This window comes from Rhinoraja longicauda, chromosome 2 (genome assembly GCF_053455715.1).
Source record: "Rhinoraja longicauda isolate Sanriku21f chromosome 2, sRhiLon1.1, whole genome shotgun sequence".
Lineage (NCBI taxonomy): Eukaryota > Metazoa > Chordata > Chondrichthyes > Rajiformes > Arhynchobatidae > Rhinoraja > Rhinoraja longicauda.
In genome coordinates, this window is record NC_135954.1 from 75,313,578 (window position 1) to 75,339,711 (window position 26,134).

Sequence of the window (26,134 nt, forward strand, 5' to 3'; positions counted from 1 at the left end):
TGTTGGAGAAGTATATTCTGTGAAGAGAAACATGCCAAGGGCTTGAGGAATGCTGTATGTATGCATATTTTCACAAAGAGAAGCAAGGCAAATTTCAAATAATTACAGACTCGCTATAGCCCTCTGGATTCTATATGGCCCAATCCTTTTTCTAAGATTGTGTCTCCTAGATCTAGGTTGCTCAACCAAGGGAAACATTCTCCCTGCAACTATCCCTGTGTTCTAAGATTGTATCTCCTAGTTCTAGGTTGCTCAACTACGGGGAACATTCTCCCTGCAATCTCCTTGCAGCTACTTTTGCAGCTGCAGGAACCTTTCAAGTTTCTTGCTTGTTCTTCAAAAATCAGAATCCTACACCTCAGAAACAGGCTCTTCAGCCCATTGTATCTACACCAAGCATCAAGTGTCCACCTACATTAAGTCTATTTTATTCTCTCCTCATTCCCATTAACTCATTGCTGCCAAACACCTGTTATACCATTCACCTAAAACATGAGGCAGTTTACAGATGCCAATTAACCAAACAATCCAGTTTCTTCAACATGGGAGCACCTGGAGGAAACCCACATGGTCACAGGGAGAATATGCAAACTGTATTAGCACTAGAGGTAGATTGCTAGATTTGTGAGGTAGCAGCTTATCTAGCCACACCACTGTGCCACTAATGTATGATCCTCAAATCGGTGCGCTGTAGGTAGTGATTTACAGGGTGGGTGGTGAATTTCGTCAAGCTGAGGCTACTCAATTATTCTCCTTATGGTAATCCTACCTTTCCAGGATTCAGATTGCATGGCACTCCTTTCATGGTAACTCTACATTATTTTTTAGGGAAGGAGATTAAAACTGCATACAATGCACTAAGTGGAGGTTTTACCAAAGTGCCGTATAATTAAAGATAGATACAACATGGAAACAGGGCTTTTGGTCCACTGAGTCCTCACTGACTATTGTAGGATCACTGACATCTCAATGATTTGTGGAGTCCAGCAGTAGCTTAGTTTAAGAAGATAGACACAAAATGCTGGAGCAACTGAGTGGGTCAGGCAGCATCTCTGGAGAAAAGGAACTGGTGACGTTTCAGATCAGTGCCCTTCTTCAGACTGTAGTCAGAAGTTAGTTTAGTTTAATGTGTAGTATGTAGTTTAGTTTATCTTAGAGATACAGTGTGGAAACAGGACCTTTAGCCCACCGAGACTGCGACGATCAGCGATCCCCCTACACTAGTTCTATCCTAGTGGCAATTTACAGAAGCCAATAAAACTACAAACCCTCATGTCTTTGAAACATGAGAGGAACCCAGAGCACCCAGGGAAAACACACACGGTCACAGGGAGAACATGCAAACTACATACAGCAACACTATTGTGCTGCAATTGTGCCACCTTTTTTTATACAGGCATAATGGATATACATCAGAGCAAAGCATTCAAATATCTGCTGACCTTTACTAAAAACTGAACATGTTATAACTAACAAAACAATACTATGGAGTTGCAACTGAAAGACTGAACATAACTAATGGGGTCAGGAGGGAGAGATAGACCAGCAATGATTGATAGGTGGAGTAGACTTGATGGGCCAAATGGCCTAATTCTACTCCTATCATAGTCATAGAGTCAGAGTGATACAGTGTGGAAACAGACCCTTCGGCCCAACCTGCACACACTGGCCAACAATGACCCAGCTACACTAGTCCCACCTGCCTGCTCTTGGTCCATATACCTCCAAACCTGTCCTAGCCATGTACCTGTCTAAATGTTTCTTAAACGATGAGATTGTCCCAGCCTCAACTACCTCCTTTGGCAGCTTGTTCCATACACCCACCTACCCTTTGTGTGAAAAAGTTACCTCTTGGATTCCTATTAAATCTTTTCCCCTTCTCCTTGAACCTATGTCCTCTGGTCCTCGATTCCCATACTCTGGCCAAGAGACGTTGTGCTTCTATCTGATCTATTCCTCTCATGATTTTGTACACCTCTATAAGATCACCCCTTATCCTCCTGCGCTCCATGGAATAGAGACCCAGCCTACTCAACCTCTCCCTTTTGCACACACCCTCTAGTCCTGGCAACATCCTCATAAATCTTTTCTGAACCCTTTCCAGCTTGACAATGTCTTTCCTACAACATGGTGCCCAGAACTGAACACAATATTCTAAATGAGGTCTCACCAACATCTTATACAACTGGAACATGACCTCCCAATGTCTATACTCAATACTCTAACTGGTGAAAGCCAAAGTGCTAAAAGCTTTTTTAACCAACTTATCCACCTGTGACTCGAGCTTCAAGTAACCATGTAACCTGTACTACTAGATCCCTCTGCTTTACAACCCTACCCAGAGGCCTACCATTTACTGTGTAGGCCTGCCCTTGTTCGACATCCCAAAATGCAACACCTCACACTTCTCTGTATTAAATTCCATCAACCATTTCTCCGCCCACCTGGCCAATCAATCCAGATCCTGCTGCAATCTTTTACAACCATCTTCACTGTCTATAAAAACCACCCACTTTTGTATCATCAGCAAACTTGCTAATTTTGCCCTGTATGTTCTCATCCAAATCATTGATATAGATGACAAACAGTAACGGGCCCAGCTCCAAACCCTGAGGCACACCACTGGTCACAGGCCCCCAGTCTGAGAAGCAACCTTCCACCATCACCCTCTGCTTCCTCCCTTGGAGCCAATTTGCTATCCATTCAGCTATCTCTCCTTGGATCCCATGCGATCTAACCTTCCAGAGCAGTCTACCATGAGGTACTTTGTCAAATGCCTTTCTGAAATTCATGTATACAACATCTACAGCTCTGACCTCATCGACGTTTTTGGTTATGTCTTCAAAAAAAATCAATCAGATTTGTGAGACACGACCTCCCACGTACAAAACCATGCTGACTATCCCTAATCAGCCCTTGTCCATCCAAATGCCTTGTATAACCTATCCCTCAGAATAACCCTAGTAACTTTCCAACTACAGATGTTAAGCTCGCCAGCCTATAGTTCCCAGCATTTTACCTGCAGCCCTTCTTGAAAAGAGGCACATTTGCCACCCTCCAGTCTTCTGGCACCTCTCCTGTATTTTAGGACGACTCTTAAATTTCAACCAGGGCTTCTGCAATTTCCTCTCTAGTTTCCCACAATGTCCTCAGATATATCTGATCAGGCCCTGGAGATTTGGCTACCTTCATATACGACAGTACCTTTAGTACTTCTTCGACGGTAACACTGACTGCTCTCAAGACACTTACATTGACTGCCCCAAGTTCCTTCGTCCTACTGTCTTTCTCCTCGGTAAATACAAAGGAGAAATACTCATTGAGGACCTTGCCCATCACCTGTGGCTCCACACAGAGGTGACCGCTTTGATTCCTAATGGACAAAAGACACTGGACATTCAATTAACACTTTTACAAAGAACACTGCTGAAAAATAGGTTTCCTTATCTACATAGGGTGACCAGGATGTATGTAGCACCTTCTCGACCCGAAACATCACCCATTCCTTCTCTCCTGAGATGCTGCCTGACCTGCTGAGTTACTCCAGCATTTTGTGAAATAAATACCTTCGATATGCTGATTTGTAACATCCCATCCTGCTTTTCGGCCACCATCGTCCACAAGGGAGGAACTAACAGTATAGAGAACCAGGTCGGGATTTTCCAGCGGTTTCTCTGCTGCTTGGCTGGATTATTCAATTTCTTCCAAAATTTCAACACAGTCATGCTCCCTGTCTTCACCCCTTTGCTTCTCAGGAAGCGGGAGCATCGTCGATGGGTTGACTGGACTGGCATGGACAATGTGGAGGTTTGGAGCTTCCAGTACTGCCCTCCATGTCGTCCATCTAGCAAGTCACCCATGATATTCTGTTCATGGAGAGCAAAATATACACAGAGTAGGGCCACTTAACAGTTAATTTCGGATCCAGTACCAGACCTGCAGTTGCCATAACAGCACAACAAGTAGCTTCAATAGCTTGCAGACAGCTTTCCCATTCCAAGGCAATGTTATCCAATTTAGCAGAATAGTAGCCAATGGGTCTTTGTTGGTCTCCATGCTCCCGAGTGAGGACAGCCATCATATATCTCTCTTTCTTGTTGACAAGCAAGGTAAAAGGTTTACTATTATCGGGAATTCCAAGTGTGGGTACAGAGCAAAGGGCCTCCTTTAGAGAAGTGGATGCTTCCTGTTGTCCCTCAGTAAGGGAAATCTTTTCTCCTGATGCCCGGTTCCCTTTCAAGAGGTAATTTAGAAGCTGTGCCAACTGAGTATGTGCATCGAAGTTAGGCACAAAAAGCTGGAGTAACTCAGCGGGACAGGCAGCATCTCTGGAGAGAAGGAATGGGTGACGTTTCGGGTCGAGACCCTTCTTCAGACTGAAAGCCAATCCACTGCCGATTAAAGTTGCATATGCCATGAAAGATTCCAAATAAATCTTTTCCCCTTCACCTTAAACCTATGTCCTCTGGTCCTCGATTCTCATACTCTGGGCAAGAGACTCTATGCATTTACCCGATCTATTCCTCTCAAGATTTTATACACCTCAATAAGATCACCCTTCATCCTCCTGTGCTCCAAGGAATAGTCCCAGCCTAATCAACTTTCCCTCCAGCTCAGACCCTCTAGCCCTGGCATCATCCTTGTAAATCTTCCCTATACCCTTTCCGGTTTGACAACATCAGAACTTGCCACTCCAGAACTAATGCAAAACAATATCAATCTCGACCCTGAGAAACTATATATGATCCTTAGGACTTTACAATATAATTCACCTGCTGTGAACTTTTGTTAAAATGTAGCCACTGTATTCTCTAGGCAATCCTGGAAGATACCAAGTGTTTTACTTCACAATATGCAATTATTTTTTTTGGAATTATTTCTGTATTTCCTCCACTGTTCCATGTGAAAGTTCACACCACTGCATGTGGAGAAATCTTTTCTGATTAAGATTTTAAAATATATTGTCAGTAGTTTGAACCCAAAATCATTTGTTTATTCCAGAACTATTTTTGAATTATCTCTAGATAACTCGATAATTCTAGATTTATCTTTTCAAAGTTAAACCATCTGCTGTTCCTCTTCAAAGAAAAAAACTACCGGCGTGTTAGCTTGTAAGATAGAAAGAGCAAATTTCTCTGATAGTTTCTTGCATGTTAATTTTTGAAGAAAGGGATCCATCTCCTTTTTTTTTGCTTTGAGCATTGAAATGCAGTACTTAGGCTGGTGCCTGATTAGGACTCCATAAAGTATGAGGAAGATGTGTGAAGGGTTTCAACCCAAAACATTACCTATCCATGTTTTTGGGCGATGCTGCCTGACCTGCTGAGTTACTCCAGCACTCTGTGTCTTTTACTACAAATTATGATCTTGCTAAATAGTTCAGATTCTATTGATTCTGTTGGTTCTTGATCTGCATTAACTAGCTAATGTTGGTTTTGTTTATCTATTCTATGCTATTTATGTTTGATACTTCTTGTAAGAATCGTATGACACTTCTTGTAAGTTGCAATTTAAATAGCTAATTTTCTGTCCACATGCAAAATTTAGATCATCCAGTAGTTTGTTACTTTTATTCTTTTCCCCCATTCTATTTTTGCACTCACTTATAAAATTCACTCATTTGCCCTGTTTTCGAAATGAAGTTAATAATATCAATGAGAGCAGCAGTAATTCTATCAGCTAGTCTTGCAGCACTCCTATCAATACTGTTCCCCCACCAGGCATAACTCCTGTATGTTGTTTCTAATTCACAAAGGTTTGCTTTAAAATGATAGAGCTCTGTTTGTTAAATAGAATTTTATGTGGAAAGCTGAAAGGTGCTTTTAAAAAAAAGCTTGATTAGAATGTTGTGACCACCTTTGTTATCACTTTCTCAGAGTAAAACAGGTAGATCAGGCAGGTGGAATTGCAGTTTAATGCCTCAATGAAAGGTGGCATTTTTGCAACAAAACAAAAAGCACACTTCCTCAGGACTGTCATTTCAAAATACTATCTGAATGTTGAACCACTAATTTGAAGATGGCACAGATCAAGAAAATGTAATCCTTCATTTTCATCATTTAACTTACAAGATATTGTGAGATCTAAGCCCGCTCCTCATTTCAGAATTTACTCTGGAATGAAGGTAAAATCTAACAGCAATAATTTGTATGGGGTGTGACAACTCTCCTATTTGATGTTGAAGATTAGTACACAAAGAACATATTGACGGCTTCTTTCCCAGGCTCTTTAATGTACCAATTTATAAAATATCATGCTCACTACATAATGAAATTGTGTATCAGTAACTTTCTGTCAAATACTTACCAGAGTGGTGGGAAGTAACAGCACACTATGGCAAACATGCATCAATTAACTTACTTTGCACAAGCCAGGTTTAATCTCTTAGTGTATCATAAAATAATTTCCAGTTACTAGAAACATTAAATTTACCGACTTCCTAACAGGTAAAGGTTAAAACCACTAAAAATTGTGACATCTGTCCAAAGTAATCCTTTGAAATCATATGGTTGATGGTTTCCGTTCAATGTATTTCGGGGAGTGCAGAGGCAGTTTTTAAACCACCAGCAGGATACTAAAGCTGGAGGAATTCAGTAGGTCAGGTAGCTTCTGTGGAGGAAATGGACAGACAACGTTTTGGCTTGGGCTCTTTCTTCAGTCTCATTGAAATCAATAAACTGTTATATTTGTTTTGTCAAATAGTAAATTTTAATGATTCAAACTCTATTTGAAAATTAACCTTGCATGCAATTACCACATTATTCTGAACACAATAAATTTTAATTCTTTGCTAATTGATCAAATAATTTCTAATTCTCTTCATTGTTCTGTATTTTTAGTAGCTATTTTAGGGTATCTAAAATCTTGCTTCTTTTTTGTATTAATTGAGATGAGATTTCATTTAAAAAAATCTAGACATGTTTATATATCATGATCGGGACAGGTTATGCATGCAGTTTAGATGCTATAGTGCCTTCTTCCCGGATTCAAGTCACCAGGGGAAAATAAGTTCTTTTGAAAGCAATACTGAAAGGTTACTGCAGTATGAAAACATCATCAGTTGTAAAAATGAGTTTCTTGGAGTTATCCAGTGCGGAAACAGGCTCTTTAGACAATAGGTGCAGGAGTAGGCCATTTGGCCCTTCGAGCCAGCACCACCATTCAATGTGATCATGGCTGATCATTCTCAATCAGTACCCCAGTTCCTGCCTTTTCCCCATACCCCCTGACTCCGCTATCCTTAAGGGCTCTATCTAGCTCTTTCTTGAATCCATTCTACTGATACAGGATGACCATCAAACACTCATTTACACTGATTTCATTTTATTCTCCCCACATTCCCAACAACAACTCCAATATTCTACCACTCACTAAGAGCATTTTACAGTTGCCAATTAACCTTCCACCTCCCACCCGCCTTCAATCTCTGGAACATGGGAGAATAAACAGCGCATCCAGAAGAAACCCATGTGGTCACAGGGAGAATATGCAACCTCCGCCCTGGCAGTGTCAAAGGTCAGGATTGAATCTGGGTCACTGGAGCAGCGAGGCAGCAATTCTATTCACTGCACCATTGTGCTGCACATTAAATTTTGCAGCTGCAGAAAATTGGAAGCATTCTTTAGATGTATACTAATATTATCAAACTTAATTTGCACTGTTACAGCTGTGTATTAGGAATATAGAAGGGAGAAAAGCATCAATAGCAATTGTCACTCACGAGTTTCACTTCAATAATTCTGTCAAAAGCTTTTTTCCTAAAGTGATATCATTAACTTGTTCTGGTTTTGTATGGTGGTAGAACACCATCATCTAATGTTTCACTCTGGTGTTTTGGTTTATCTACATTTTATTTTGGATAGCTGAAATGTGGATCTCAAGGGCAAGGTATTTATTAACTGCCTCCAAACCCACTTAGCCGTAGGTATAGTGAGCTTGAGCTACAATCTGTGTTTAAATAAATAAAATTGATATCCTTGTCCTGCAAGGAGGCAAAGATTACAGGTTTTAAAAAAATTGTGAAAAAAGCATCATCAACAGATTGCAAAATCTGTAGGTTCAGGGATAATGGAGGCAACCTTCCCCCTCAGGTTTAGTCTTGCAGGGCACTTTAATCTTCTCTAGTGCTATAGGCTTTTACACTTTTCCAGGAAAGTTGAGAATATATTAATCATATTTTACAATTTGAAGTCATTTTAGAAAATATTCCAACTTCATCTATGCTGGAGATACTATTTGTGATACTAACAATTTGTGAGACACTAATGATTCATTTATTTTAGAGGAAATGGTACTCACAGATTCATGATGGTGGAGAAAATTCAATAAGGATGATGCTTTGAATGTCAAAGAAGATGGTTATACAGGGATGTTGAGAGCCTTTATCCATATCAGGCTACATATTGCCCAGTACTAGTTGTATCAATTGTTTCATTGCATTAAGATTGTCTGACTGTACATTAATAGCACTTCTACAAATAGACATCACACAAAAATATTTTGGGAAACTTTAATAATAACTTACGGAACTATTAATGTACAATTGGAAATAGGACTAAAAAAGATATGCCTAAAACAGTATTGACACAAAAGTATGAAAAGGAGCTTCTTGGTTGCTCTAATCACATGCACCAGGTTTAGGTTTATTATTACAGAAGGGTCTCGACCCAAAACGTCACCCATTCCTTCTCTCCAGAGATGCTGCCTGTCCCGCTGAATTACTCCAACTTTTTGTGTCTATCTTAGGTTTATTATTATCATGTTTACTGAGGTACAGTGAAATGCTTTATTTTGCATGTGATCCAATGAAATGGGATAATACTATACGTAAAAACAATTAAGTCAAACTCAAGTACAATTGCTGACTGAAGGAAAAGATAATGAGTGCAGGATTATAACTTTATAGTTCAATACTCCCAGAGACAGCATCCAATGTCTGCAATGAGGTAGAGGGAAATCAAACAGTACCCAAGGACCCCATTGCCCCAGGTTCAAAATTATTTTCAATAAAGCACGGTGAAAATGCTTTTTAAAATCCTAGTTCCATCTTTCTCCATTAAAAATAAATTACAGAAGAATTAGCTCCAAATTGCTATTTACATCATTCCATCTTGTCAGGTTTATTGAAAATAAGCTTTATCATTTAATCAACCACTTTGGACTAGTTATTTTTTTTATTGTTTCTCAATGCAGATGAGTACCGTTAAGTATCATTACATGGAGGGTTATTGAGCACTTTTAATCAAAAGCACCACCTTGCACGGATTACTTATATTTGTGGAACAGCATCTCACCCACTGTTTCATCCTTCCAGAAAGATGATAATTCTGCTATTTCATCATCCAGTTGCTTTAAATATATGGTGTTCAATAGTAATGTCCTTCTGGAATTCTATTCACAATCACCATTAACCAAAGGAACTACTTCTATTGTGTACTTCTGCAACACCCCACTGGCACATACTTACAATCATATGTGTAGCCATGGCCAAATCCTCTAAACCTTCTGATGTAAATAAATTTAAAGCATAATAAAAACAAAATTTAGATAACTTATTTATTGCATGGATTTAGTGAACGAGTTGTCAAGTTTGATGGAATGCTACCCCATCCCCTCCCAAGACACAAGCTCTGTGATATTGGGTTCTATGCACAGGACATCAATTTGGTGTTGGACAGCCATGACAGGAATGTGCGCAATTGTTCAAAATAATTCTAATTACATCCTAGTATTAGTCGTGCGTAACTGGAAACATTGTATAATTATTACCTTCAAGCAATAACATTTCATATTTAATAGAAATTAGAAATCTTGGAGAGCCACATGTAGCTCAAGAGCCTTGATCGGAATATCACTATTTTAAATGATTCCACGGTTTGGATTGCTAATTCTTTGTGTTTAATCAAGTTTCATTCTGATGTTATCCCAGCAATTACATGCGAGTTTCAACTTATGAGGTTACAGAACTACAACTCATTTTTAAATAATATTTTGGAATAATCTTTTTTCCTTTATTTTTTAAAATATCCCTTATTGATTATCTCAAATTCCTTTGTAAGGAAGTTAGATCTTTGTGGTCTCTGATGGAACCAGAAATGGACTTGGAACATAAAGTGCATTCTAGCCATAGAATAGTATGTTCTTGATTTGTCCAAATAGTTCAGCGCTCTATTAATTGCAAATTAAAATCTTTGGACTTAAATGTTGCAGCTTCAAAACCAAAAAAATGTTTTAAAGTTTAACCAGCTGAGCACCATTCTTGAAGCATGGATGTCACAAGTTAATCCTCAATTAGCAACATTTGTACCTGCCTGTGTAATTTCAATAGTTTTCAATTTTATTGCTAGTCTCTCAAAAATCCACATTGATCCTTCAACCGATCAATTTAAAAAAATAATTTTAAAACAAATTTCATGTTGGGCACATAGTTTAGTTTATTATTATCACGCATAGCAAGGTATAGTGAAAAGGTTTTGTTAATACCAAAAAATGTCAAATTCTATCCCAGTCTTGATTTTATCTATAGCTATGTAGGAAAGGACTGCAGTGAAGTAACTCAGCGGGACAGGCAGCATCTCTGGGGAGAAGGAATGGGTGACATTTCACGTCAAGACCCTTCCTCAGACTGATCAATAGCTGTTTGGTATCAAGTGTCCACAACATCCATAAATCTTACATGTTGTCTTTGTCTTGCTTGTAAATTTGTGGATTATTCAAAAGCCTACAACTATATCTTTACTAAAATAGTAAATAGCAATAGTCCTAAATTAATACTTCTGACAACTAAAGATAACCAGCTGATCCAAATCCACTAATTTTCTTATGAAGGATATTTTAAAAGGTTACTGGCAATTCCTGAAAACTTTAGTATTTCTAAACATCTTACATGATACCTTAATAACTCTGAGGTAGGCAATTCTTACTGGGCTACAATAATCTTTATAACAAACTAACAAAAACTTTTATTAATATTAACATTTAGTGAAGATTAATGCAAGGTAGCCATTTATTATTTCTGCTGTATCACAAGACGCCTTGCTAACTGCTGTTAAGTATCTCAACACCAGTCTTTAATAGAGTTGGTGGTCCAGTTTATTGTTCACTTTCCCACTAAACATTTAGTTAATATAACAGTTTTAGCTGTTAAAGTCCTCACCTTTGTTTTGTTATATATTGTGAAATTTATATTAAATCTGACTGCATCTTTTATCTCTGTTTATCGATGTGCCATTAGCTTATGTACGTTATTGGAATCAAGATACAACAAATTGAGATGTGCTTTCTCGTGTAATTGTATCCTTTTTTCTATTTAAATGTGGAAGGCTAAACTAGCCTTGATGAACTTTAAACAGAGTCAAAGCAAGTCTAATTACTTTAAAGATGGTATTAAATATTTAAGTACAAAATCTTGTCCCAACCAGTGTCGGTTGTCAGACTTATGATTATTTTATTCACAAGGTTTGAGATTAATAGTCTCACCAATATATTTATATTTTGAATCATTTGATATACATGTGGACTGACTTTTTTTGTTTTAAAAGGTGTTTTGGAGGTCCCTAGGTTTGCTGGTTCAATTTGCCATTTGTTTGAAGCTGTTCAATTCAATTCTAAGTGGAAACATGACTCCATTAACAGAGAGCTAAATTTTATTGGTAGTGGGAAGTTTGCAGATACATAGACAATTGTATTTTGTAATTAAAAAACGCAAGATCTTTCACCAGCTTTCTCATGATTGACAGAGACTGCAAATTATTAAATGTATGCATAGTACAATAACAAAATTTAGACATTTATAAATCTAGTAGTTAGCACAATGGTGGGTATAAACTGGTTATTGAAATCCATCGACTCAGTTCTGATGAAGGGGCGTCAATTCTACTTCTCTCTCCACGGATATTGCCTGATCTATTCAACATTTGTTTTTAAAAGAATTTTGATATCCCAACTCCAAATTTCCACCTTTCACTTTGGAAAGATTGTGCCTAAATTGTGAATTTGTGTTGAAAATTTTGAAAAATCAGAAATATCATATCAGAACAAATGTGATTTGGTACAGTTTGTTGATTCTGATTCAAGCTTTAAGTTCGAACATTCAATCTATTGGTGATTCCTAATTTTTAGATTTTTTAATAAGTCACACATTTCTAACTAAATCAGCTATCAAGGTTAGATTATTTAGTTATCAAACTTAATGATCTCACCTTTTGTTAATAAATGCAGAGACTCTGGAACTATTTATAACTCCAAAACAAGCCACCTACTACACATTTATTTATTAACAATTGTTCCCCAACTTTTCCATATTCCAATATGTTCAAATCAATTGCTTGTCAGAACTAATTTTCAATTTTCTAACCAGTTTAGAAATAATTATTTTAAATGAACAAACATGAGTGTTTTCAATTAGTATTTTCTCCCCTTTTCTACTTTAAATATCAATGTAAAATTTAATCCATCTTTCTAATCTAATTCTTAGGTAGATGTAGTCCATTTGGCATAAATCAAATCTACATTTTTAAAACTCAATTTTTTTAAACATCTTACTAATTAGTAACAAATCTGTCAAAGATACTACATAATTTTGTTGTATAAATTGAGTTACATTTCCACCTTGTGTTTAGACACTCCCTAATTTAGTGCACATTGCAGTAGTCACAAAAGAAACCATGTACTTCTGTTTGGCAACATTTCTGTTTTAACCAATTTTGGTTGTGAAACATTCAAATTGTAGACAAACCACAGTATCATGTTAAGAGCACAATTTAAAAATATTGTAACATTAAGCTAAAATGTGTCCAGATACATGATGTTTTTGCATGCTTACATTGGAACATTTGATATTTCAGAAAATTGTTACTGAACATGTGGCCATTCAGCCTCGAGTCAGCTCCCTTGCACAGCATTCTATTCAATCCGACTACCCCAGCCTTTTTCATTGCAACTCCGCAAACTATTCCTCACCATACCAGTACCCATCTAATTATCATTTGAAAGCCCTAATTGATCCAGTTTCCACCATTGCAGGCTGCAAGTTTTGGATCATTTAGCAACGAACGAAGCTCAAATTTCTTTGCCCATTATTTGGAATCAGCTGCTCGAGTCCTTAAATCATTGGCAGATGAGTCACCTACCATATCTAACTCTCCCACATCTATCAAATCTCCTCTCAATTCTTTCACTAAATTGACATACATTTTTGTAAATTTCTAATTAAAATATGGCCTCAATTAATTTATTTTTTCCCCCAAGTGAATAATCCAATTTACAATTCTAATCTTTTATTCCTTCCAGCCACTCCCCAAAATGTTCTCTCATCCATTCAGAAGACTCATGTGTCGCTGCACAAGTACTGGTTTATCTTCCAACGGAACATTCTTCATTTTAATGACCAATCATTGATTAGGTTACTGATCTTTTTCGCGGAATCTAACTGTTCTCACAATCAAAATTAAAAATAGACAGATTTCTCTTTTGGATATACACAAGCCAAAAATAACGGACGAGATTCCTAGTGCTACAGCACTTAAAATTTCACATGAAAAATCAAATATTTAAGCAATTAGTACATTAAAAATATGCTGTCTGTTTCATTATTTGTCATAACAAATATCCTTTCATCTATTTCAACTGTTAGTTGATCATAAATTAATTGATTTTCAAAGGTGATTATTCCACGTCAAGTTCTTTTAAAAAGGTTTCTTCTAATCTCTCCTTCATACATTCAATCTTTTATTCACTTACTCAGTAATCATCATTTAAACAAAGCAAAATTTGCACTTTCTCTTTTTACTTCTCACTCACATCTCCAGTATTAACTATTTTAATAATTGTCTTTACAAATACTAGGTACTTCTCATTCTCATAACTGGATTCTGGATTTCCATAATGAAGAATATTTTGAGCCCCAAACTGCAAATATTCCGAATGTTACATTAACACAATTGTAGTAATAACTTAATTTGTATTGAATACAAACTTGCAATTAATTATTGGTCTCGTTGACAGTGGTATATTGAATGCAATTTAAAATATTTTACAATTACACCCATGGTTTTCCTTTTCCAGGTTAGAAGTTGGACATCAACAGCTATGTATACTTTTTTTGTTTTGATATCCATTTTGTCTACATAAAGTGTCAATTGCAGACAGGAAAAGTAGTTCAAATTCCACTTGGCAATCCAGAATTTCATATCGTGAATTTAGATTAACATCCATATGCTTTAGTGCTTCTTTGTTGTTGAGTTACTCTTCATCACAATACAATTTCTTACAACTGTCATAATAGTAATCTTGATGAACATTTTAAAATTCTATAAATACTCTTCAGTACAGAAGTGACTATCTCCACCCATCAACATTCATTGCAGTACGATTTTGTTACATCCAAACCATTTCCAAGGTTATGGAATGACTATGCATTTAACACACAAGAAAATGTAACTCAAGTGGTTAGTTAGGTAAGAGGATAACGAATACCAATATGAATTAATTTTGCTGAATGTTTTTATTAATGCGGAAATTTATAAACCACTTCATTGAATTAATTTAAAGCTTTATTTTTGCACATCTGTCATCAATGGCTCCTTGATGTGTCTATCAACATAAATAAAATAAATGTTCTGTACTGAATCCAGTTGGTTAATAGATAATTTTGTGAGACTACATACAAAATCTCAATTCCTAAAGGAACAGATATTATTTCTACACCTTTCACCTGCTTACAAAAAAACAAATCTCCATTCAATTTCAGGTACCAGTCAGTAGGTGAAGTTGATTATAAATTAACTTGTCAAAATATAGATTTGAATGAAGAAATACATTTGTAAACAAATGAACACAAACACACAACTTAAATCATGTATACAAATCTAAATTTCAAGTTTTTGAACTAAATTATTTGGAATAAATACTATATTTTTAAATATTCAATATTCACTTGATGGGGAAACCTGAAAATTCATTTGCATGGTTTGCTAAAAGCAAATCTCTCTTTAGAATACGTTTTGAACAATTTACAAAACAGCTGAACTTAGAATCCTTTTAATTACATGAATCTAAGTTTTCAAATACTTAGCCATGTATGACAATGTTTAAAATATTACTACAACTTCTCTCACTCATATAAAAAGTTCAGAAAATACTACTATTTTATAAATTAATCAAACAACTGAACCTTTTATCCAATTAAGACAGTAAGCTACAAATCGAAGAATATTTTAGTAGGTAATTATATTTACTTGTAATTAATATATTATTTTTATTTATACAGGGAGTTTGATGATTTGAATCTTAACGAATTAAACAGCATAAAATTAGAAGTAAATCTTATAGCAACTTCCATTGATGTATTAGGAATGGTACAAAGGAAAAATCAAACTAAATGGATAGTTCTCTCAAATGCAGGCATTGGCACAAGGGGATGAATGGCTTATTTATCATTAATCATTATCTAATCATTGAGAGAAACCTGAACTAAAAATGGTCAAACTTGGTAGAAAACTAGGCTATTCTTAAAGTTAAACAAACAGTATACTTAATAATATTATTCAAGATTCATGATTAAAAAATATATATATATTTTAACCAGAATTAAAAAGATTATACCCAAATTTTACCAACTAAACCTACCTCCATTTGAACTTGTCATTATCCCTTATCAGACTTTTGCCTCTAACGGAGAATTAGTGAGGACAACTGATTATATAAATCACAAGTAGAATTGATTACCCACGAGTATCAACAGCTATTACTTGCTGGAGCCTGAGGGAGGAAAACAGATTTGATTCCTAAAGTGAGGTTATGTTGAAAAGTTAGAGCAAAAACTAAATTCAAATGCTTGAAATAGAAGAGTACCAAAAAGGGAACTATCAGTAGTACTTTCGCTATCCTTCGGCAGCTGGCTTCAGGAGATCTTTGTTGAACCTTATGAATACACAACATTTCAAACATGGCTAGAATTGGACTCTGGATAAAGCAACTGACTTCCACAAACTTAGAATATCACTGATTTTTAATATGCAACATTCAAGTTTAAAAAAAAACCCCATTTCAAATCAGATTAATGAAATGGAGTCCATTGAGAAGCTCATTTCCATTTCTCTAAAAAAGTTTTTCAGTCATTAATAAAATGTGTTACAGAAAGGCATTACTTGGTTAATTATTCCCTGCTCTTTTCAGAAACATTATTACATCTGGCTTATCCACCCTCTTTCCTTCCAAGAATTCCCCACACTTAGCCCAAGTTTGACTACTATTGTCTTTCTTTGTACATCAACATTTTAATAGACCACATTTGTCTCCAATTATCATCTTCATACTGTCTATGGATATGGGAGGGAAAGGTTTTTTTTCTTCATTTTTACTCAGTGATTCATGCACACTAACAGGTTTAAAACTGTTACCTCTACATCAGCATGATCCTTTCATGCTTTAACATGCGTGAACTGAAGACCAACCACATGCATGTTATTGAAAGAGTAGGATTTATATTGCTTTAAACATATGATCTAAGTAAATGCACATGGTAACAAAGGCAATCAGAACAATATTTATAAATAAAAAGTGGAAATATATGCACATATTTTTTAAACAAACTGAAGATTAGTTCACTCCACTATGTTAATATACTTTTGTTTTGGACCAGAAATTTTTAATGTGCTTACAATAATTGATCTCATATTTATGTTGCTTCAAAACAAACAAAAAAACACTTTCAGTGTAAAATGTGAGATAAATTGATTACACAGTATATTATCCACTATTGATCTCCAAACTCACATGCTTCAACAGAAAATGCAATCAGTTTTATTAGAAAGTTGCAGAATACAGAGTGCAAGATTCCCAGAAACTATTAACAATGCATATTTTAATCATTCTAAAGTTGTGAGAGTGATTACAGAAACATGAGTGATGTTAATATGATAGTTTCACAACTTATCATGAAAGATGAAGGGATTCAAATATCCTATGGGACAACAACACAATCAATTTTACGTAAAGCAGCCTGAAATAAAACAATTCCATTAGCTTGTGTATGTGGACTTTTAAAATCAAAAACTATGTTTAAATCATGCATAGAATTATGCCTCATTAGATTGGTCCAATCAAAGCTTTAAGCTAGATTCACATCAAGCAACAAAATTTACAATATAAAATTGTGTTGCATCTGCATATTCATATATCAGGGTAATGCAAATACTTCCTTAAAACATGAATATTCCTGATTAGAACTTTAAAAAGTGTCTTGGATTTAATAACAAAGAACACAATCAATTTTGTATTGTAGTTATCAAAATAATTCTCAAATTTATTATTCCATAAAATTGCAAACGTTTCATAATAGTTTTATAATGTTTCAATCGCATGTTTATGCATTTTTTTAAACTTGACAACTAAATATGTTGAACAGTGTGAATTATAAATCCAATGTATTTATTTGGATATGCAAACTGCAGAGTTCAAGCACGTTAATATAAATCAGTTATTTAAATTCACTATCAGGATTACCCTGAATGTAAAGAAAAAATAAATAACTGCTCTTATTCACAAACATATGCTATTTAACTGTTTGAAAAGACTTTTAAAATCAATTGCCACTTCATTTGTCCATAATCAAAGCAGGTTTTACTCCACGTTTAACTTTTTAACATTTGATATAATCATTTTGTTTGCAAGGATTACAATAAAGTAATAAAACTAATGTCCAATATTATATACGCTAGTGTCAAGAAGGCATTGCACATCAGATTTAAGATTTTAGTTAAAAATATTATGGAATAAAATTCCCCCCAAAATTCAAACTTTTATATAAATATAAGTTTGATGATAAGTTCTTATCACACATAACAACTGCACAACGATGTTTTTTTTTCAAATTAGGAACGCAAGGTTAGTTTGAAATAATATTTTTTTTTACATTAACACACCCAGGTACATAAAGTTGAAATGGGTATTTTTAACCTCAAAAGCAGTTAACATTTTACATTTGGAAACTCGTGTTTCCTAATTAAAATAACATGTTTTTAAGAATATAAGCTTTTGGTTAGCTTTTTGATCGCTTCCAAATTAAATTTCCTGGGATTTCTACCAAATTCAAAAACAACTTATCGAAGAGCTAATAAAAGCTAAGATATATTTCAAATTTGATCTGACTACTTGAATAACTACACTGCGCTGATACAAAAGTCCCCCCCCCCCCCCAAACGTTGCCATAAAGTTATCTTCTATAAATTGTCAAATTCTGAATGTTACATATTGCATTATATTTCTGCCAGGATGTCTTTCTGAAATGAAACTTTTAAAACAGCATTGTGGTTAAACTTTTCAATCACAATCTCCAGTTAGTTCTTCCTGTATTTAAAGTGTACTTGTGTTTGAATGATCAATTTACGTTAACCAAATTAAATTGGTATTTTCATATTTTGTTATTTCTATAGACACACTTTACACATCCTCACAACAGACGGTTATTGTTTTATCTTGTACAGAGATAAGAGATTTAAAAGTACAAAATTGTCGACAATCAACCGAATCATGGAAAACATGAAGTCCACAAACAATCAGAACAATTTTTCGTGGTTTCATGACATCAGAAAAGATAACGATTTCATGCAATTTAAGTAAAAACTATTTGTCGTTCATTACTAAACACTACATATTTGAACTTCATTAAGATTGTTATGATTTTCGGAGAAAGGAGGGTAACAATCGATAAAAAATAATCGTACGATCGAAACAAAAGATTTTGCAGTCGCGAACGCAAATGAAATGGCAAATTAATTGCGCGTTTTAGGTCAATTTCAAAGATATAAAAACGTGGTATGCGCTCGATAGGGCGTTACGTGTTAAAGCCGAGAGCTACACTCACGTTCAACAAATGAAAGGTTAAAAATGACCAGATATTGACAATTATTTTCGAACTATCAGAGGATTCCAGCTTTAGGGGAGGGAGATCGGTATCTTTAAAAAAAAAACATAAAACGGCGACATAACGTTAAACAAATTTAAATCGGTAATACTCCGAATTTCTTAAAGACGAGTCCGCCAACAAGGAAAAAAACGCACACAAGTTTAATTTCGGACGTGGGGTTTCTTCTGTTCGTTCATTTTGAGCACTTCCGTCACTAAAACTGAACAATGTGATTTGAGTTATCCGTTGTTATTTCCTTCACAAATACGAAAAAGCTCCCATTAAAAAAAAAACTACGTTTCAACACGAATGGCTGCAAATTTGATCGATTTTGGTATTTAGGGCAACATCTATGCGTAAATATTACAACCAACGACCCTTTAAGACAAAGATACCTAGATCCAATTTTAGAACGGCAACGACGTCTTGTGGGAGCCATCGCGCACCACCCAGATTTAAATTAAAGAAAAACTATGTTCACTTTCAAAACCGCTTCCAATTATCTTCTTGGTGGGTCTAACCGATAGCTAAGGAAATGGGAGTTAAAAAAAACCCCACAATTACAAAGAAAAAGCGTTAAATATATAAAGTATTTACGTCTCGTTTATTAAAGAGCAGCCATTGCAAGGTTTCAGTTTTGGTGGCGACGCGCGGGGCATCTCCTGAACGTGATGTCCTTTCAAAGCTGGGTAAGTAAATTCAGCTTGGAGGGGAGACACGCGATGCACAGATCACCGCGGAAACAACACCCCCCAATCTCTTCCCAAAGATGAGCCCCCTCCCCTCCTCGTGGCAATCGACGAGAACAATTTCTCGCTCAACCACCACCACCACCACACCGAAGGGCGCACGGCAGCCAGGGAAGTTTTCGCGCCATCGTTCTTGTATATGGCAGAGTGATTTAAACCAATGAATGAAATCTGCAGGCAGGGTGGGAAAAAAAACTCGGTCAATTGGTAGCGAGGCTGAAGGCGCATGATAGGATCCAAGAGTCCGGCTACGTACGAATGAGAAGGCGCAAAAAAGGAAAAACGTCGCGATTAGCAATCCAACAAATATTATTCCACAATTGGGATATTTATCCGCTTCCTCTAACGTTACCCTCCCCCGCACCCCTCCCTTCCTGGGGATAATTGAATAGCTAGGATTCCTCACGTGAGAGGTTGATGTGTAGTTTGACCACGTGGCTCATTCAGTCGGAATTTTCAGGGATTTTTAGAGCAGCATTTTATTTAGAGGCGGTGCTTATAGTAACGTAGTGTGACATTTTCACAGCCTGTTTTCGAAAGGGGTTTTGGGGGAAAGACAAAAAAATAGTTTTTTTCCCTCTCTCCGCAGCCCGCCATCCTTGACTGTTAATACTACTATTTGTTCTGAGTTTTTCTTTTGAGGACTCCTCTTCGCATTTGTATTTAATTCGACCGATTGTTTCTCCAAAGGGGAAGATAAAGGAAATATCTTTCGCTTTTTTGTAGTTTTAGCAACATGAACAAGCTCTATATTGGGAATCTCACCGAGAACGTGACCACTGTGGACTTGGAAAGTCTGTTCAAGGAATGGAAGATTCCCTTCACTGGACAATTCCTTGTGAAGACTGGTTATGCGTTTGTCGATTGCCCAGATGATAACTGTGCTATGAAGGCTATTGATACCCTGTCAGGTAAGCAGTTTTTTCACAAATGTATCCACGAAACCTCGTGTTTCGAAGCCAACTTGCTGTAAACCTTGTTTGTGGAGAGGCCTAAAACAGCTGCTTGCGTCCTGGTTTAGCAGAAACTCTGGGGAGAGGAGGATGGTTGCTATTGAGCACTTCAAAAATAACTCTTTCCAGAACACGCGCGTAAACCGCCCTTGCTCGGGCATCAGCGGAAGAAATTGCAAACTTTACCTGCTTCAGTTTTTAACTCGAAATTATTATTATTATTATCTGTTCCATCCTTTTACAGCGGCACGCGGTATTTTCCCCCCGCTGTTTATGAAATGTTGCAGCATTGTAAAGGCTAGCAAGAAACTAAGCGAAGGTCAATGCCGTGCGGAATGCTTTGTCGCTTACTTATTAAACTAATGGGCTTTAAAAAAATAAATACTTAAAATGGGCAAGTTGGTTCGTAATGGTATTGTAGGCCTTTAACGACCCTAGCGGCAGCTCCGAAGCATCATTCAAATCAATGCGCGCCCAGGAAGGGAGCGTGCGCTTGTGTTTTTATATTTTAATTTTAGAGGGGAGGGGGGGGGGGAAACGACGACAAATGAAATCCCATTGCCCCAGAAATTACCAACTATCAAGTTTATTTTCGTTCATTAAGTGTGACAGCGCGAATTCGTTTCTGGTCGGCCATGCTGGGTCCCAAAAGTGTCCTTTAGGACTCGGCCACTAGAAACATGGCTGAAAATTAGAATACATAACAATTGAGTCCACGACTTTTTCCTAATGTACTTGTTTACATCACTTTTGAGAGTGCGTTTAACTCTTTGCGTCTGTGTTCGAATTCCAGCTGTTCATCCCATTCAAAGATTTGTAACATCGTTACCTGGGAAGTTGCTGATATCTATACACTAAAATAAACGCACATAAATCAGCTGGTCACTTTTAAAATATATGTTGAATTCGCAGTAGTTTAGTAAACGCGTGCATTTTGTCTATTTCTGCAGGTAAAGTAGAGTTGCACGGAAAATCTATAGAAGTGGAGCACTCGGTTCCTAAACGACAAAGGTAAAGAGATTTGCTCATTCTAACTTGTCTATACAAATTTAAAATAAAACGCTTTTATTATTCCATCCGTTTATTTCGAGCTAAATGTGATCCAAACCATATATGTTCGCCTATTGTATAACATCCAATTGCCTTTTTAAAATTTGCTTATTTATTGTGTATTTTGGTAATGCATTTTGTTCATAATCTTATTTCCTTAATTTACACGAGTGTTTCACTAAAATACTTTTTATTTTTGTTTGGGAGATTAAAGGAAATTTACTAAAACCGTAGGACCTAATGCCGTATTACTTTAAGCTTGTGGGTCAGCAGGAAATGCTGAAATGTTTTACGTTGTGTTGCACGTGAGGAGTTGTCAACCAAAGGGAGGAAAAACCCAAGACGATTAAAGTTAAAACGTTTCCTTTATTATACACGAATAGTTGAATCGATTTCAAAAGGATTGTAAACGTGTTTTACTCCTAGATAGTTCCCATGTATGTAAATGTAATCAACATAAAATGCAGCTGAGATTATCCAAATACAGTTTAGAGTTTATACAGAGTAAAATTGGAACTAAGCATTAATTTTTCTTAAATCTCCTTGAGAGTTTTGACCATTACAAGAAAGTGGATAATATTTTGGGGCAGTGATATCAAAAGTTCATTGATGATCAAAATTGTTATTGGAATTTTTAGCCAACATAAAATGCTAAAGCTTCAGTTTTTGATGGGATTCTTGTTTCCAAGTTAAAGTTTTATTAATTTGACCAGAGTATGATGTTTCCCACAAGCCGAATACATGCATTTGTGTATTTCTGCCTCAAGAGTGAATGCATATTTGAGATGTGAATCAATTGAGAACATTTTCCAGCTTTCAAATTAATTGACTGCTTTTTGATCATGGACTCTAGTTCGAAATAAATTGATCATTTGTATAGAATGCTAAGAGGTAGTTGCTGAAAATATTTTCATGGATCCAAGGAGATTGTGAAAAATGTTTTGCAGGAGGAACTTTTGGATAACATGTGTTGAATTTCCTCCACCCATATGTGTACAGTTTAAATCTACACTATTCATGATTCAGGACCTAGGTATATAATACTTTGAGTAGGCTTGACTAAATTTTCAATTTGATTGCAAAGCATGTAGAAATTTGAAGTAACATTTTATGTCCATGTGGGTTGAATGCAAAAGTGATGTAAATTATGTAACTTGAACATTGAAGGCTGAATGTAAAAATGAGACTGATTTATTGAATTATTCATTTAAAGTTTTTTTGTATAACTTCAACCTGTTCTAAATTAAAGTTGATTCTGGTCAGATTTTCCATGTATCTGAACAAGTGAGTGCAACTTAGTTTTCTTCTCACTCAAAGTTGAAACTTTATATAATTCACCATTTTAGCAATGGTTTTGTACATCATTCTTTGTGCACAGAAATTAGTCTCGTAGATATGGACCAAGTTCACTTTCAGTATTATTGCTATTATTCAGGCTTTCCTTATAAAACATAGATTCTATTTGCATTTATTTTTAAAACGATTATTTAATCATCTATTGTAGTAGCAAGATTGTTTAAAATTTTTACTCTAATATTAAAAAATTATGCTCTAATATCAATTGACAAGTTTATAATCTGTTCAACTTTTTACCCTTTGCTTGTGAATTTGTCCCTTTGTTTATATCTGGTTTAGAAACCCGTATAATGTTTGTGTTGCAAACAAATATTTACAAACTGAATCTGGATAACCGTTCTACAATTTAGAACTGTACATTTGAAAACAAACACAATGTGCTCAATTTTATATTACGTTATGGCTTTGTTGTTTTTGTGCTAAATTCCATTGGAATGGATTTGATCAGATATGACATAAATATCTTTTGTGTTCCACACCAATCTGAGTTCTGAACGCATTGACGGTTACAATGTGAAGTCTCCAAAGAAGTCATCTTTGAAGATAATTTTTTGCTTTAAATGCCTGTTATTTGATTCACCAAGTACTTGATAAGAGAACTTTAATATTAACACTAATTGATGATCCCTTGTATATACATATTCATTCTACAATTGATATTGCATCTGTCAATGCTACAAAATAATAACTAGTGTTCTCCATATTGAAATTTAGATTGTTGAAATAAAAAACTTTGTCTTTCAGTAAAAAAGAACTTGTTTTCAAAATTTGTAGAAAACCGCATAGCTCAATTTGAGTTAAAACTTGGTATTCTTTTGCAAACAAACTCAAACACAATTTTTTGTTGGTTCTGGGGCCAGTGCATGAATTTAATTTGTCCCCTGTGGAGGAATGAAGGGGGCACTCTATCTTGGTTTGAGGATCTTGAGTTAACACCATAGTTTCTCATGAGTGCAAATTCTCATTTATTAAATGTAATGCAAAGGGTGTAACATTCTTGATCCTAACATTGGTGTTCTAGACTAAACCTTGTAGTGGGTTTAAATAATTCAAACAGTCTCGTGGAAATGGTTTGAAATTAATGTGTAAAATGCCTTTGTTCTGTGAATATGGGAACAATGAATGACAGAAAGTGGTTTATTTCCACGAGTTAGTACCCATTTTGAAATGAAAGGGTAGATAGATTTGCCTACTGTGGCCAAATTTGTGTATAAAATAAATGGGCTATATTTAGATTTTTAAATACTACCATTTTTCAATAAGTACAAAATTGAGTTTATAAGTGTTCCTTTGTGGTTCAAAGAATATTTTCTTTTCAATTAAGTTTAGCAATTGTGATGTTGAATAGATAGGAGTTTTTAAATCGCTTTTTAGATATTCTGTAGATTCAGAGATTTGTAACCAATTTTTTTAATTTTAAAAACATTTTTGGGTTTGTTGCTAAAATACTTTTCATATAGGAATAGTTTGTGTATTTTGGTTTCTTTAAACTTTTTTGCATGCAAGTCTGCTGAATATTTTGGGTGTTATAATGTGCGGAAAAAGATTGATCAGTTACTTAGCTTCATTTAGTAACATTGCTTCTACAGTATTTGGAATCTTGCATATGTACCAGTATAGAAGCCCACCCAGTTTGCTGGTATGTGAATTCTGTGAGCTGTACATAAAGCCTTTCCTACACAAATATTCACTTTGGTCTGAAGGACTGGATTTGGTGAACATGCCTTCTTTAGTTTTTTTGTATAATACCTTATTTGAAATGTAACTTTTTGGAGAGGTGGTGTGGTATAGTTAGAAATGGTAGGGATTTCAAATGGAAAAAGCTTGCTTTGCGAATAACAAACTAACAAATGACATATGCAACTATTTCACTCTGGTCTTCCTGCTCAGTTTTCATCAATGCACAATGTGCAAATTTATTCAAATGCCAGAGTGCTGCATATACCCATTTTCAGGCTAGGAAATTTAGTTTGAATTGTCTAGTTTTTTTTGTGTGTCATGATGTGCACAGTTGAGCAGTAAGGAGCTTCTCTCATTTTGCCTCGAGGCTTGGGAGGCAAATGTAAGGGGCACTGCTAATCCACATCCTCATCACGTAAAGAAAGGTCAAGAGGTGGTGTCAGTTAGGGTTGCCATAAAGTTGTGTTTGAGGCCAGAGGACCAATCGGGGCAAAGTGTGTTTGATTTGTTATTCAAAGTGAAATTCTTGGGCCCAGCAGTCACTGCATTCCAGCTCGCGTTGGAACGTTCAGAGTTGACGTGGGTACGCCCACCATTGCAAAAGCGACCTTTGTACCTGCTGTGAAAGGCAGGTTGGGAATATGGTGCCATAGAGCACTTAGTGAAGCGTTAAAAGGATGAAAGACTGCACACTGCAATTGGAGGAGGAATGGCTAAAACTTGCTTGGTAGAAGGGTGGGGATTTGTAATGGGGGATGGGTAAGATGACTTTGGCCTGATATGTTTGAATATTTGCCTTTAATTCGCAAACTGCACAACAAATCGATGTGTCAGTTATGTGGTTTTTCTTTCCCCATTGCTTAGGACCAGCTGTTACTGGGAATGAATTGAAAAAAATAATGAATATAATCATTTACCTTTTAATGAATTCCCAACTGTGACTGAGATTCTATTCATACTTGTGTTTGAACTCTCCCTTGCATTAATGTTTGTTGTGGCATTCTGTAGTCTTGCTGTGATATCACAGCAGCTGGTGTACGATGGACACTGTACATGCTCTCAATCTGATTATGCAAACGGCCTGCTGTTATTTGTTGTGGACTGGGAGGGGGGAGGGGTGGGTGATGATCTGAAATTTTCTACCTGGGGTTAGAATTTTGACTCTATACTTCATAAGTAAGTATTCTGTTTAAATAACACTTTTTTCTTTTGAGGAAAATTATAGTGCCCTTTAAAACTATAAAAAGCACTTCCCTTCATGTGCATCTTGAATGAGGCTGAGGCCCAAATTGATTTGCTGTGCCTATAAGATAATGAGAAATGGCTGTGAAGTGGGTGTTCTTTATTCTGTCTAGGGTTATTTCCTTCTTGACCTCTGGCTGCAGTCAGTAAAGGGGCAGCCATTGCACTGGGCAGCCTGACTGCTTTTGATGAGTAAG

General features: G+C 35.9%; 1 protein-coding gene across 1 annotated transcript in view; it reads left to right on the forward strand.

Annotated features, from left to right (window-relative positions):
• Positions 1 to 19,875: 19,875 nt before the first annotated feature.
• Positions 19,876 to 26,134, forward strand: part of igf2bp3 (insulin-like growth factor 2 mRNA binding protein 3) — a 95,607-nt gene continuing 89,348 nt past the window's right edge. Inside the window, exons 1-2 of the mRNA XM_078421557.1 lie at positions 19,876 to 20,567; positions 21,560 to 21,620. Coding sequence (XP_078277683.1) covers positions 20,393 to 20,567; positions 21,560 to 21,620 — 236 coding nt within the window. The 5' untranslated portion in view covers positions 19,876 to 20,392. The remainder of the gene's footprint in view (positions 20,568 to 21,559; positions 21,621 to 26,134) is intronic.